We start from the raw sequence: 15,448 nt of genomic DNA on the forward strand, positions 1-15,448 counted from the left end.
ATTGTAGAATGTTTTTCTCCTTCTGAAAGCAGTTCTCAAGCTTTGAACAGAATAATGACACTTGCCCTGATGTTTTTTTGTCAAGGCATTGCTTGTTTAAGTGGCAAGCCACTTTTCCCTGGCATGATGGTTTCAGTAGATTAAGGTTATCAAATTGTCTTGGCTGCTTTCCCATCTGGAGCCTAAGATCTCCAAACTGTGACTGCAGAGAGACATAGTGAAATTCACAGATCTTTCCTAGCCCTCCTTTGCATTTATGATCTGATCTAGGTGCAGTATTGATCTTTTTATCAGTTCTGATCTGTTTTTGTGCACTTCAGTTTGCTGCATCTGAAACCAGGGTAACAGCAATGTCTTCATTCATGGATGCCGTTAGTGTAATTGCACTGAGGACTATAAAGTGTTAAGAAGCTATAGTACTGAATACTATACAGTGCCCATGATAACACCATAATGTCTACTTCAACCAGTTTATGTGATGTTTGAATACCCTTAGGATGAGAATTTGCTCCCTTTGGAGTCAACAAGGGGTCAAGTCTTGGCCATAAGGGAAAAATGCCTACCAAAGTGATTGTTTCTGGGGCTTTATGTCAAATTAAGAAACACAGTGTGGTCTTTTTGATCATATTACATATTATCTTGTCTCTGCGCTGGTCAGAAAGTGGCACTGAAAGCATCACAGTAATTAGTTTTCTATGTGATTCTTTTGTAGCATCAAAGTGAATTAGTCCAACTTTGCTTTTCTCTCTGTTCTCCAAAAGATTCTCTCAGATTTGCCTTTCTGACAAATAGTTGAAGGCATCACCTTAAAGTTTGCTACTGGTTCTTATATTTCGTCATAATCAATCACTTCCACTGATGTGTCTTGTTAATACAGAGCTACTTCCATGTGTCCATGTAAGGTTGTGGCTACCAAGGAAGGACAAACATCAACAGTGGTTTCATATTTTGATCTTGGAATGTGAAAAAGTCAGGTAAAAGAGGGATTCTGTGTGGTGGCCACAGCTCTGAATACTTCTGTGGTGTCTTTGCAGTAAGAATGGCAAGGCACTTGCTGAATGCTGATCCCACAGGATTTCATGGTGGACTATTCCAAGGTGAGAATATAAACAGTTGCATGTTTTAGGTGGCAAGGTTCTGTGATCCTGACTCACCACAACCACAGAGACTGCAGCCGAAATTGCTTATTTATATCCAGTCCACTACAGCAAGAAAAAACTATCTTTCATTTTCATTGTTCTTTCATTTTCCTGAGCTCCTCCTTGTCTCTGAACCTATCTAGGCCGATCTTCAAGGCAAGACTATTCCTGTCTCCTTTTTCCCTTCCAGTACAAGCTCCCTAATCCTTCTTCCAGGCTTACTGGCTTTGCACCCATGGCGTGAAGCTGCCCTCCTTCAGGTAGCCTGCAGGGTATGCTGGTAGATCCAGCTGCAGGTAGAAGCTGCTCAAGGAAATGTTGAAAACATTCCTGGGAGCTAAGTGGATCACAGATGCCTGGAAGAGGAGGAAGGCTGTGAGCAGTCTGGGTACAGATACGTAACTCAGGCCTTGTCCCAGTTCCTATTTCACCTCCAGCCTAACAGCACCCTCAGCTTCCTAAAAAAGGAATTGCAGAAAAATACACACAACTTCTCAGGGTACTCTGGTTCAATTTTGCACTGTGTAAAATTGAGTTAATTGGCTAGCTAACCAAGCTGATGATCTCATGACTGTAATGTAGGTACTGTGTTTGGTCTAATAATACAGGCTGAAGACAGGATGTTGAAACAGAAACCGCAGACTGCACATTTTGTCTCTTTTTTTTTTGTCTTCTTCACATCATGTTAATTGTACAAATACATATCTATGCAGAAACTATGAGGCTGTATTTTAAATATTTGAATGTTCAGTAAGTTGGAAAAAGTAAGTTTCTTTTTTCAGATTCAAAATACTTTAAGGGATACAAGCCCAACCATAATTGCAGGCCAAATGCATGTTATTTAGGACACTTTTTAATGAATTATTTCTCTTTGAGTCTTACATGCTCGTTTTCATTTAGGACTCATAATCATGAATTCTCCTCTGAAATGAGGTACTTTAAGTCATTCCATTTAAAGTAAAGGGAAGTGCTCCCATACTGTAATAAAATAGGGCCAAAACAAAGTGCAAGGACAGACTATTATACGTTTGTTTTTCAGTACTAAGAGCACTTGCCTAACGTAGAGAAGGTCCCAGGTTACTACTTATTTACAGAGGCTTCAAACATACCTCGTATTTCCTTGGTCACCAAAAGTAAAGTTATGACTGAGCAGAGATCTGAATATGCATTTACCATGTTCAGGTAAGTTCTCATTTCTATCGGAACACAAGGACCTCAAACCACAGATAAATGTAGCTCACTGTCTTTCTCTGAAGCATATGTAATTTTTTTCCTTTACATTCTTCAGTCTCCAGCCATTTTCAGCTTAGATCTCTGTAGTCCTTACATCATTTCTCTTACAGAGGTTTGTCTAGTCTATGTTTTAATCAATGAAGACTTTTAACTGACATAATCATCTTCTTTTAGATCCCATCATTTTCACTCTGTTCTGTCATTTACTTCATAAAATAATCACCTGTTCTCATTTATTTTGAACTGTGTCCTGCTAGATTAATCTCTTGCTCTCCTGTTTCTTGTTCTTGTACAGAAATCAGTTGATTTCTGCTCACCCTCTCCTTGCACTCAGAGCTGCATAGACCTCTATCAATTCATTTCTGATTTGTGTCTTCCAGACAGAATACTGTTGGATTACTTAGACATTCCTTTTAAGAAAGCTATTCCATGCTTTACCACGCTTCCTCTCTAATACCTTTCCCTAAAATCTGAGTCTTGAGAGTGCTATTTTCAGGAATGCAGGTGATTATATTCTGATTCCAGCAGAATTCATTCTTCTTCAACCTGGGTGATTATGTTTGCTATTATACAAATATTTATATATAAATATATTTCATATTAAACATATATTAAACATATTTCAGGCAAAGCTGCATGCTAGAAGATTACAGGTAAGCAGAAGAGTGTTACACCTATGTATTCAATTACAAAGACTACTTTCCTGATCACATTTAGATGCATTCAGGATGAAGCAGAGTATTCAGAGTACAGAGTATTCAGTTGTTCTCAAGTTTTATGAATATCTGACAGAGTATTACCCTAGAATATTTATTGGCAGCAATGCCATGCATCAAACAACAAAATCTGTCTTCAAAATTTAGCTCTGTTGCTTAGCTGCTATATGACAAAAGGATGTAAACACCATAGGAGATTAACAGATTCCTGCATTTTAGGATGGTTGAAGACAGGCAGCTTTCACTAAACTCATGTTTTTATTAGTCATCTCCATGTTTTACTCGTGTAGGTAAAATGTCTAGTTCCTTTGGAATTAATGGCAAGATACCTGTTTCTCTTAAAGTAACCAATTAACCTAGCAAGACTAGCCTGAAACAAGGCTCCTTCACTATCTAAGGGAGTAGCAGGTCAGTATCTCAGTGACTATCTAGTTTTCATTGAGGAATACTCATTTACCCTTCCACTGTGACCACCTGTGTCCTAAGACACCTGACCACCTGTGTCCTGAAATTCTGCTTTATAAACAGAAATGGAAGAACTTGCACTTGTCACACTATTCTATTTGTGTACAATTACAGCTGGTTGAATGAGTTAAAGTCTTCAAAACTTTGAGGAACATTTCTTTAGTGAAGAAGAGAAAAAAGAGAGAAAATTTCCCCACCTTGTATCATTCTACTTTTTAGTTCAGATTTATTAAAAACTACCTCAAATGTTTCCCTTTTAAAGAAAAAAAAAAGGGTGAGAGTGGCAACGGAAACGTATTTCTAGATCAACATATGAGAGAACAAACAAAATGCACCTTTCTGAAGTGACACGGATTCTTTCATCATTGGAAGAATTGAATCTGTCATCCTTCTCTCTGAAATATTCTTCTATGCACTGCTCTTCAAAATCATGGACTTTTTTCAATTCATCCTCAGTTATGAAGAGTTCTGCGGAAACAATAAAAGAATTGAATTTGGAAAAGCACAAATGCGAAATTCAGGACACTTTTCTCACTGAAGAATCCTGGACTAAATTTTCAAAAGTGGGTTTCAAATGTAACTGGTATTTTGGTATGACAGCACAGAGATGCAGCTGATTATCAAACTGGTGGCTTAGATTATATATGCTTCTGGAGACAGCAAAGCTTAAGCAAGCAGACAATAGTTCTCTGCTGAGAAGGTTATCAAAATGCTGGGTTTAGCCTTCATTCACAGCAAACAGTAGATACTGAGCAGGGTAATGGAATGTCTGTAAATTGTTGACAGCTTACTTAATCCGTAGTCTCTCTCATCCGGGTCGCTTTCGTGTTTCCGCCATCTACAGCAGAGGTGCTGGAATATCATAGTCATATGGCTGAAAATGATCAGAGGTGGTGGGAGAACTGGCCTTTCATGAAACGTCATGATTAGCTGATACCTTTGAAACTTCCATACTTGGTTGGATATAGATTTGACTTCAAAAAACGTATTGCTGGAAGGCAAGAAGAGGAAAATAACATCAGATGGAAGCATTTTTGGGTACTTTGCCAAAAATGAAATGACAGTACCCTAATTATACGCATTTCACTAGCAGTGGCAAATGTTTCCTTGTCATGCAGAAAAAGGAAGAACAAAAGAAAAGGGCTAAATAAGTTTGTTCTTCAGTAAAGCACAGTGGCAATCAATCATTTCAGAATTATGTTACTACTGTTCATTCTTGCTCAGTGCAACCAGTTAGCCTTATGACAACAAAATGAGAGGAAAATATTTTTATTCTCATTTTCTATATTGGGAGTGAATGATGTCGTCACTGAACTTAACGTGTTCGGCTGTTCTGCTCTCGCTCTCATCAGGTGTCTGTCTTTGGAAATGAGACAATGTGAAGAACTTGGCATTTCCCTCATTCCCTGGAGTCAAGCTACTACTTTATACCTTCTCACTCTCATAAATCCTCTGAAAAATGGCTCTCATTAAAGTCAGAAGTTCAGCTGCTTTCTGACACCACAAATAATGCCCCTGCCTTCCCCAAATCCACTCTTGGAATGTGTCACTCACTTGAAAACAGCAATCAGGAGGTTCACCAAAAGGATGTTTGCAACCAAGAGGTAACAGGCCATGATGGCAGGAACGATCCATGCTCCTGTCTTGCAAGGAGGCAGCTGGATTATCTTGCCATCTTCTCTAGTTTCATTTTGACCACAAGGAGCTGGGAACGAAAACACAAAAGAGCAAAATAGGAATGAATCTTATTTTTTCACTTTATACAGAAATGTTTAAATATTTATGAAGGTCTGCCTGCCAAAGCAATATCTTCCAAACAGTGGCATTGATGCTCCCCCCCAAGAAATTTGAACTTGCTATAGGTGGTGGTGATCACATGATTGTCAAATTTATCACAGATTTTACAAGCTGAAGTTTTTGATGCTGTGTGTTATTTGCCATGAATATCAAGATATTCCACTCCAAAATTTCAGGACATCCATCTTTGTGAGTAGGCTGCCTGTTTCATATAGCTAAAATATCTTAAGTAATTTGTGGCTGTGCAAACGAAATGATCAAAATACTTAATCCTGCAAAAAGCTACATTAGCTAAAAATCTACTTAAAAAAAAAATTTATGATGAAAATTTAGTCTTTTTGTTATTTTTTATTTTTCTTTCAATAGAGATCTGAAAAATAGCATAAAGAAATACATGAAAATAAATAACTCCTGTGAGCTGCAGTGCTCAGAGCCTTTCTGGGAAGTATTCATAGTGGCTGTTTGCAAATAAGGACTTTTGACTGCATTCCTAATACAGACATTTGACTGCACTCCTAGAAACTGTGGGGGAAATTTTAAAGTCTTCACTGTACCAGGTAAAGGGACATATAGCAGATGAGTTGCCACCTGTTTCTTCCCCAGATGTTTTGGAACCAAAAAGACCTCCTTATTAGTGTTTTCAAACAGAAGCAAAGAGGAAGAAAACATTATGAACTGCTTTTCTTCTTTTTGTTTGTTTGCCTTTGTGATCTTGTCAAGATCTGCACAGCTGCATTTGGAAGTGTGGGTTCAGTTTATCATCTCCTAGCTTCACGCTGCCCTGGTGGTCCTTTGTACTTTTTTAATTAGCTCTTCAAGACAAAAAATCAAAGAAGCAGTTTACATATACAATCATCTTAGTTGAATTTGCTCAGTGCTGTGGCTACCTCCCCCTTGTCCATTTCCCTCTGACTTAATGGACAACAAACCTTGCAAATGCTATATGTTTTGTGAAATCTCATACCATGTCAAAACATCTACGATACCCAATATCAAATATTTTAATCAAAACAGTCCTCCTGACCTTGATTTAAAGAGCATGGAATTCTACTGTGGGTACTGTACTGGCAGTCATATATTATTTGAGAGATGGGTGCTTGGTTTTGGGCGACACGTACAGGTGTTGTGTTATTACCAATACAGCAATATGGGACAAAGGGTACATGCTCCATCAAATATCAGCTATATCCTACAGTATTCTACTTGCATAAAAAGAAATGGCAAACCTAAGTATTTTGCAAGTATTATCTCTAGAGCTTCTTCCTTACAGAAATAAGTTTTATTACTGGAGCCTCGTGAATGTAATTCATTATTTCTCAGAAAATATCACATTGCAGGTCTTTTAATTCTGTACTGATTTTGTGCTTCCTGCTCTGCTCCAACCAGTGGCTTCTAGACAGGGAACTTCTAGAGAGTCCTGAGGGGGGCTACAAAGATGATGAGGTGCCTGAAGCATCTTTTATGAGGAAAATCTGAGTAACATGCATCTGTTGTCCTGGAGAAAAGAAGACTGAGAGGGGATCTTATCAATGCTTATACATATCTAAATTGTGGATGTCGCATGGATGGAGCCAGGCTCTTTTCAGTGCTGCTCAGCAACAGGACATAGGAAGTTCCACACAAATATGAAGAAGAACTTCTTTACTATGAGGGTGACAGAGCCCTGAAACAGGCTGCCCAGAGAGGCTGTGGGGTCTCCTCTGCAGATGTTCAAAACCCACCTGGATGTTTTCCTGTGCCACCTTCTTTAGAGAACCTGCTTTAGCAAGGGGTTGGACATGATGATCTCTAGAGGTCTCTTCCAACCCCTGTAATTCTGTTGATTCATTTAGACATACAAAATACTGCTAGATTTCTTGGGCTAGGTTCATTCAGTCTTCATCCAACAGAAACTGGGACAATCAACACGGTATTGGCACTTCAGTGAGGCATTTCTGTTTATGTGGAAACATTAACTCACATGCTGATTCAGAGCTACAAAGGCCAACATGATACAGTAATACAGTACCAAAACCTGTCATGATTTTATCAGGAATGCAGCAATCACTTTAGAAGCTGATGAAACCTGTTGTCTTTTTGTCTGCTAAATCAGAGAACAAATAATGTCTTTTGTAATGATGAGAGAAAATTCTGAAAAACATATTTTAAATTTTAGATCAAAGATATAAAAAACCTCAATCTAGTGTCTAGATATATTTTATTATTCCAAATTTCTATTTAAATAACAACAAAAAATATTTTCATCTATAAAACTCTCTCTCGACAGCTATTAAGACAGAAATGATTTATCCAAATTTATTGGCCTACACTGGAGTATTTAAAATGCCACTAATGTATTCCTGTTAGTATATATCACACAGTGATGGCCACAACAGACTCTCTACGCAGAGAAGCCTCCATCATCTTTTCTGTACACTGATCAGCAATGCTGTGTGTTTGTAAATTTTTTCTCTCTATCAGTTCTGTTGGAGAAAGTTATAATAGCAAATACTAATCTTGTGCTTTACTTCTTGGAGATCTGAGCCAACACTCAGTCTTCAAATCTTAGCTGCATGTTGTGTGTCCAAAATGCTGAAGCTCGTGTTCTAATGCATATGACTGAAATGAGCATCTTATTCCATCTTTAAATTACAACATTAGTTCTAAAGGACAGTTTTCCCACCATTAAAGAAACTGTTAAAAATATTCCCAGAAAACAAGAAACAGAAGTTTCTCTCTTTGTTAGGGGAAGAAGTGGCAGGTGGCAAAGAGTAGCAATTATATTCTTTTTTGATAATGAAGATGCTTATTTACATTTAAGAAATTAGATTTCTGCTTGATGATTTTAATTTTATTTTGAGAAATGCAGAATTGTTTATAGTAGGTGCAGTAACATACTGTGATGACAAACCTTTTCAAAGAACAGTTTTAACATGTATGGAAATATATTTCTATCTTTTTACATTACAGACTCGCTCTAGCAAAAATATGTAGAACACTTAACTCTGGTAAAAAGCTTTATTAAAAGAAACTCAGCTGGTATAACTACATGCATGGTCCAGGTAACTGAAAACTCCAGGCACGCTGACACATAAAGGACACTGGATGTAGGTAGGCCATTATGCTCTGATGGCAGGCTTTAAAAAATGATAACTGGTTGGAATTTTAATTTAAATTCCATGTATTAGATTCACTCAGCTTTCACTGCACCCTGACATCTGTGGTTTTACATAATTTTTGTATCTTTTGTTTCCCGTTTCACAGTCTGCCCCTATGCTTATTTTTCCTTCCTGGCTCCTCTTTACAGTTTCCTGTGTGGGCCCTTCCTGCTACATACCTAACCCTTCCTCTTTCCTGGCCAGCAAATTGGTGCAAAGCGAAAAACAGCGGCCCATATATCTATGTGCTTCAGACTACAGAAATAGCAAAGCTTGGGAAGGATTTATTTCCCTGGTGTAATCACTTTCACCACATGGGCACTGATCACTTTTACTGAGTGTTGGGTGGAGGGCTTGAGCAACAACACTTGCAAATTTTTGTGGCATGACTCCTTCCCCAGCTGCAGCTTTCTGAGGTGGTAGTGGTAAATAATGGAGAGAGGAAAATATGTAGCTGAACAGTTCTTTTACCAAATAACTTTTTACCTTTGATGGAAACTTTTCATGTAAAAATGGATGCCACTTTCACAGTAGAATTTCACTTGAAATCATGGAAACTTCTGAGTGGGCTAATGTGATCACTATTCTTAAAAATATGGAAACCAGTAAGTGGAAATAACAAATTAACTCCCACCTTTTTTTTTAATTATTGCTATTATTTTCTTTTTAATAAGTCTGGGCATTCTAAGTGTGCTTTCATTTCCTTCCAATTTTGATACGCATGAACCCAAAGGAAATGAAAGCATTTTATATATTTATTCAAAATAAAACAGTACCAAAACCTGTCATGATTTCACTTACTAGCTTGCCAAGTCAGTAAATACTGAAAAAAGGCTAAGTGAGCTGCCCAAGCTTCTCCTGTTCTTCACTGGCAGAACTCTGAACTCTAGGAGCTCTGAATTTCATATAATTACTCTCTTTGTCAGCATCCAGGGAACAGTAAAGTGTCTCATTATTTCAAGAAAGTTACTTTAACTATGGCACTGTGACCTTAATAATTGCTTCTTGCTTTCAGCCACATTGTAATGACACAAAAAACAATCGCATGGTATTTTGATTATTATGTATAGTAAACCTCTTTACTCTTCTTGTTCTCTCTAGTGCTTTCTCCCTCCTCCTCCCTGTATCAAAACATCCAAATAAATGGAATCTCAGAGGAGTGCTAAGAAGGGGAAGACTGCTGCAGCTCAGGCCAGAGAGACTCTCAAAACTGTGTGTAGGCTGAACAAAATATTATCCTCTGCCTTTGTATAACAAAGCTAAAAATACTGCCTGTGCTTCAGAGTTGCAACACAGATGAAAAAAAAAAAGGCATGATTTATTCTGCTTGTGCAAAGCTGCTCTGATACTTCTAATTCCAGAATGATCCATGTAAGTGACAACTCTTACACAAATCTCCTGTAGAGAGAAACAAAGGATAAAATCTTTAAGATGGTGTAGAATTTAGTATAAATTTCTCATTTATGCTAAGAAACCTTTGAGAACTGAAATAAATTCTAGGAGGCTATGAAATATAAGGAATGTAAATAAAAATCTTTCTTATTAATTATATTTTCCTCTTAAGATCAAGAACAGTTGAAACCTATGCATAATAACCTGTCTTTCATATTTCACTAAAACAATGGCATTCTGGTTACTTGGCACTGCTCCAACATAAGCAAGGAAGAAAGGGAAGCCCCATTTTCTCCTCAAATATATGGGATTTTTCAATGAGGCACATGGGACAAACACAAGTCAGATTGATCCTCAGATTCCAGATGGCACTTGAAATGCTGTCAACTGGAAAGAAAATCCAGATGCAAATCTGACATGTGAGACAACAGGCACATCTGAAGAAGAACTCAAGCACCCCAAGAGAGAAAAATCTAACCCAAATCCATGCGGGCTAACAGCACGCTTAGTTGTTACATCTTCTGAATACAGGAAAATGTATTGTCTACTCTGATTTTCTCCAGGTGACCCCCATTTTCCATTGCGCCATTTCTGTCATCTATCTACATTTTCTACCAAGCAAACTCATTCCCCGGAATAATCTTTTCCTCTTCAGTATTTCTATGTAATTCTATTATTCTGCATGGGCAGAGAGCTTGACAAAGTGAAAACAGAGTCCTCTGCATGTGTCAACAATTTCCAGAAGTTTTTGGTTACTATTGATAGCAAAATGTCTAAGTGAGGAAACCAAGGGTGAGATTTTACAGCATATATTGATTTTCTCCTGCACAGATGTTCACAAAATCATCTGGATCCCATGGGGCAGCACAGTGGTGTGCATTATTAAGAAACACAGCCTAAAAGTGACACAATCCCACAAATCCAGAGGCCATAATCAGTTCCTGATTCACTCTCTGATTCACCACTCTCCAATCCTGAGCTAATGCGGCTGTGATGAACTTTCAGTCTGAGAGGAAACTACTTTGACAATGGTTCCACTTTTTTGTTGTTGAATTTGCCTACAAAATAAGTTGAGTTCTAAACTTATTATTTTTTCATATGTCTGGTTGACAGTCAGGAATTTGTAGGAATATTGTCTTGTTTACACCATTGATAATAAACCATACCACTGAATAGCACACTCCTGTTCCCAAAAGTGAGGATGTAATTCTGTCCTCACTTTTGAGTTGAAGGTGGGATTGCATGCTGACAAGACGTGACACTAATGACACTCCAATTAACATATGCATTTTAAATATGAAATGTATACAGACAGAATGGGTAAAATGTGTATTTGTACAAGAAATGCATTATTTTAGAGAGAAATTCAGTTAATGTTTTAGCAATGTAGTGCATTCAGATAAAGATCAGACCAGACATAGTGAATGGACAGGCTTTCAGCTGATGAAATGTACTGAGACATTGCATCTGGTCAGCCTTAATGCTTCACAAAACAACAGAATGTGAAAGAAAAGAAAACAAAGTCAGAAATTTACAAAAACATACTGTTTTTTTGTTTGTTTGTTTGTTTGTTTTTGTTTGTTTTTTGGTTTTTTTTTTTTGGTACGTTTCTCAGAAAGACTAGAAAAATCTCCAGGACCTTGGTTTAAAAGTATACGGCACTTCCAAGATTAGCATTTTTGCTGAATCCCAGACTTGCAAATAGTGTTTCAATATTAAGCACAAAAATATAGAGAATATCACAAACAAAAATCTTTTTAGATTTTCTTGCTATAGCAGCAAGAACGGTAATAATCTGCTTCAAACTATACATTCAAGTGTAGTTTAGATGCAGCATAACAATTTTTATCTTCCTTGAGAAAGTACAAACTCTGTAGTACTCTAATGTGAACACGGTGGCTGATTTAGCTTAGAACAACTTGGAAAACTGATAACAATAAATTTCCAAACAGTGAAAAAAATGTAACCATCCTAATAATACTTTTTGTGTGCCAATCAGGTAGTTTTGATTGAGTAACTAACATCACTAGCATTTGCTCTTGCTCCCAGTCTATTCCAGTGGTATAATTTCTTGAGACAATCAAGCCTCAGATAGACATGACATATTGCACATAATTTTGCTGAAAGAGTGGCAGATTCTAATTCCCTGCATCATCTGTCTCTCAGGAAGGAGGAACTAGGTGCTGCTTTTCATTCTGGCATCACCACTTTCACTGCAACTCCTAGTTTCCTTGACAAAGACATAAGAACAGCACACCTACACTTACAGCTGGGGTTGAAACCATTGGGAATTTTGCTTTCCCTAAGCCTCAGAAGTAATTATCTTGCATATTTTCCCAAGGCTTAAATGTTGTGCTTCTGAAAAACATAGAAGACCACCCCTAAATTCTCATGCAAGGGTATGGAGCCTGCCACCCTCTTTTTATACTTAAAAACCACACTTCATTCAAAGACACTTTAATTTCTTAGGTTTTGGGGTTCTAAACTATAATCAGCACTTCATTAAAAAAATACCAAGAACTGCTTATTCAGCCAGTTGCCATGTCTATTGCACTATGGTAGTCACTTAGTACAACATCAATAAATGGCCGCTTGTAGAGGGACAGACAGAATTCTGCTTGTGCATGGGATAAACCCTTACTACTATCTTATGCCTTTGGCACAGGCTGAAGTTTTAATCCCCCAACTATTATGTCTTTGGAATGAAATGAATTTTTGCAAAGAAAAAAAAAAAAGGAAAGGGATAAAAATGAAGGGATTAGGTGAGAAACTAAACTCAGGGAGAAGCCGTGTGATTTTAGATACTTTTATGCTTCTGTGCATGTCTTGCTGCCTCTGAGAACAAAGTGTTGAAATGATCATAAAAAAGAGGCATCATCTGCATCCACAGTAGTGGTTCTGCACTATCCATAAAAAACACATTACTACGGAACTGCTGAAATATCACATGTGATATGTACACCTCTGTCCATCTTGAACTGAGTAATCTGGGGTAAATCATGGTGGTACAGGTATGTTTATTACATTAACCGGTTTGGAAAAAATCAAAACCTTTTTTCAAGCTTTCATCCAAGCTTTCATTCAAGCTTTGTCAATACTGAACAGAAGATAAATTAAGTAAACAATGTACGGTGCATAGGAGAAAAATACCTTAAATAGTGTTTTAATGGCTGCCATTTGCTGCTGGAAGATATACTTCTAAATGCTGCTGAGATTTACACACATTTAGGTAGAAATGATGAACATCAGTTACATGTCGGTATTTGTTAGTGATAGACTGTGACACTTTGTTCCATTTGTCATCTGCTGCCTCATTTCTCATGACCACCCCTCTCCTTTGGCATAACACACTGGGTGGCACCAGGAGGTTTATTTTAGATAGAAAACTGGCCTTTTACTGATCACCAGCCAAATGAATCCTGAGGAGACAGCACATGAAGTATTGGCTTTTGTTCTGTTTGCATTGATGTGAGCATGCTCTTGCCTTCCAGTAAATAAGTAAAAAATAATGTATTTACTCTCCCCAGAGAGAGTTGTATTACTCAGTTTAGCATTAGGGTGGTGGCAGTGAGTAGGTAAGAGGGAAAAGAAAACAGCGGATTAGTTCTTGTGAGGTGCAGGAACTGAAGATCTAATCTTGTACATTAGATTTGATGCTCAGTATGAAGTTAGGTAAAAAGCGTTTAGGTCTAAAATCAAACAAATGGATGAAAAGAAATGAAGAGACATTCTATGTCTCAAATATACCAAAGAATTCATCAGAGATATCTGGGAGAGTATCCCCACTATCCAACAGGTCAAAAGGAAACATTTAAAATGTTATTTATTTGCAATATAATTTAGCATTACAGATTTTTGGTTAAATAATTGCAGAGTGATGACAGGAGTAGGTTCTATAATTGACACTCCAGTATTAGCTGTAAAAATATTTTGTGACAGTTCTCTGTGATAAAGGGTCCTCTATCTTGAGCCATTTATTGAGCACATACACATAATCTAGTAGGACATCATCTGATCAAAGTTGGATACCTGACTTTGGTGTATGAGAATCATAAACTTGCTTACGGTCTATCTGGTCTGCAAACACTTCCCCATAGATCATCCAGTAAGGCATGTAAAAAATGTTTTTTGCCAGCTTCCATGACGGCTCCTCATTGGGGAAGAGAATGGCTTGTCTTGCAACACCGAAGCTCATCAGAACCACCAACATGATGATGACAAAATACATCATATCTATCATCTGAATTTCATGAGAGGAAAAGAGAGAAAGAAAGAGAAGGGACAAGAGTTGAATGTATTTGTTCATATTTCCATTACGTGCTGAAAAAAAAAAAAAGGTTTAAACCTTAAAAATAGAATTTTCAGAAACAATTTCTTGTCAGTGTTATACACAGCATTTCATTTTCAAAGAAGGAAAATGGTATTCTTGTGTCCTTGGTTTTGCCCACTGTTGCTTTTACGAGCAATTTAAATGTTATGAATAGACTCGAAAACACGAGCTACCATCTGGTCACACCAGTTGCCTGAACAATAAATAATACAGGTTCACTGGCATCAATAGCCTGGTCAAAGTAAGGGTTGCAAGTCGATGTATTGTTTATAACTGCCTACTAACAACTGTACTAAAACAAAAAGGCTGAAATAGATTATCTTATTTTCTGGTACTCATTGTCTCGGTGCAAAGGAAGGAAGCTGCATCTAACATAAGGAGTAACGGGTGGCAGAACAGCCTGTTATGGCAACATAAGGGACACCACAGTGGTAACCAGTGAGAAAGGAAAGCTACAGGCTGGATGAGAAACCAGCCTGGTGATGGGGACTGACAAATGCCATATTACCCAAAAAAATTGCATCGAACACAGACACTCAGACTATTTTTCTGCATTGCTGAATACCTCATTAGCATATACACAACTTTAATTAGTGCCAACAAAAAGTGTCTACCCATTCAAAATGTTCCTGGAAAAAGTGGGACATCAGTCCTAGGAGGTTCTCAGCGGAAGCTGAAGATTAGAAAAGCAGCTGTGCTGGCAGTATTAGTAAGGCCCTCCAGAGAGCGGAGCAAAGTGAGAGCCCTGGGCACCAAACAGGTATAGCATAGATAGGACCAACTGACTGTGAAAAAAATGTGAGTCCTGCATGGCCTCTGCTAAGCTCCCTCAAGAAGTTGTAGTTATACATTTAGTTACAGGCCTTTATTTATAACAGAATTATGACAGAGCCTTTTTTTACAGCTATGGAAGTCTCCAGTTCAACCAAAGGGCTCTAAACCTTCTGAGTCTTAAACCCTTCAGCCTGTATTCTCTGGCACAGCTGCATGCTGCGTGCCTTGCAGGGCAGGCAGGTGTGCAACCCATGTGCATCTCAGGTGGTGGTGGCCTGACAGCCCCATGCTGCAGCTTGAGAGCAGGCTGGCTCATTTCATGTGGTGGATGAGGTGGGGGACTCTTTCAGCAGGTGGATCTGCCACTGTTGTGGGGGTACTGCAGCTCTGAAGCACAGGGAGAGAGACAGGAGATTGAAGAAACACTGAGAAACTGACCAATAGAGAAAACAGAGGAGTAAACAG

The 15,448-nt window shown here is 38.0% G+C and overlaps 1 protein-coding gene across 5 annotated transcripts in view; it reads right to left on the reverse strand.

The window, feature by feature from the left end:
* Positions 1–15,448, reverse strand: part of TRPM3 (transient receptor potential cation channel subfamily M member 3) — a 403,209-nt gene that overhangs the window by 10,492 nt on the left and 377,269 nt on the right. For all 5 annotated transcript variants that reach the window (XM_048931275.1, XM_048931276.1, XM_048931274.1 and 2 more), the window contains 4 exons: positions 13,945–14,119; positions 5,108–5,258; positions 4,345–4,544; positions 3,889–4,021 (listed from right to left, as the gene is read on the reverse strand). In XM_048931275.1, the coding sequence (XP_048787232.1) occupies positions 3,889–4,021; positions 4,345–4,544; positions 5,108–5,258; positions 13,945–14,119 (659 nt within the window). The remainder of the gene's footprint in view (positions 1–3,888; positions 4,022–4,344; positions 4,545–5,107; positions 5,259–13,944; positions 14,120–15,448) is intronic.

Source organism: Lagopus muta, chromosome Z (genome assembly GCF_023343835.1).
Source record: "Lagopus muta isolate bLagMut1 chromosome Z, bLagMut1 primary, whole genome shotgun sequence".
Lineage (NCBI taxonomy): Eukaryota > Metazoa > Chordata > Aves > Galliformes > Phasianidae > Lagopus > Lagopus muta.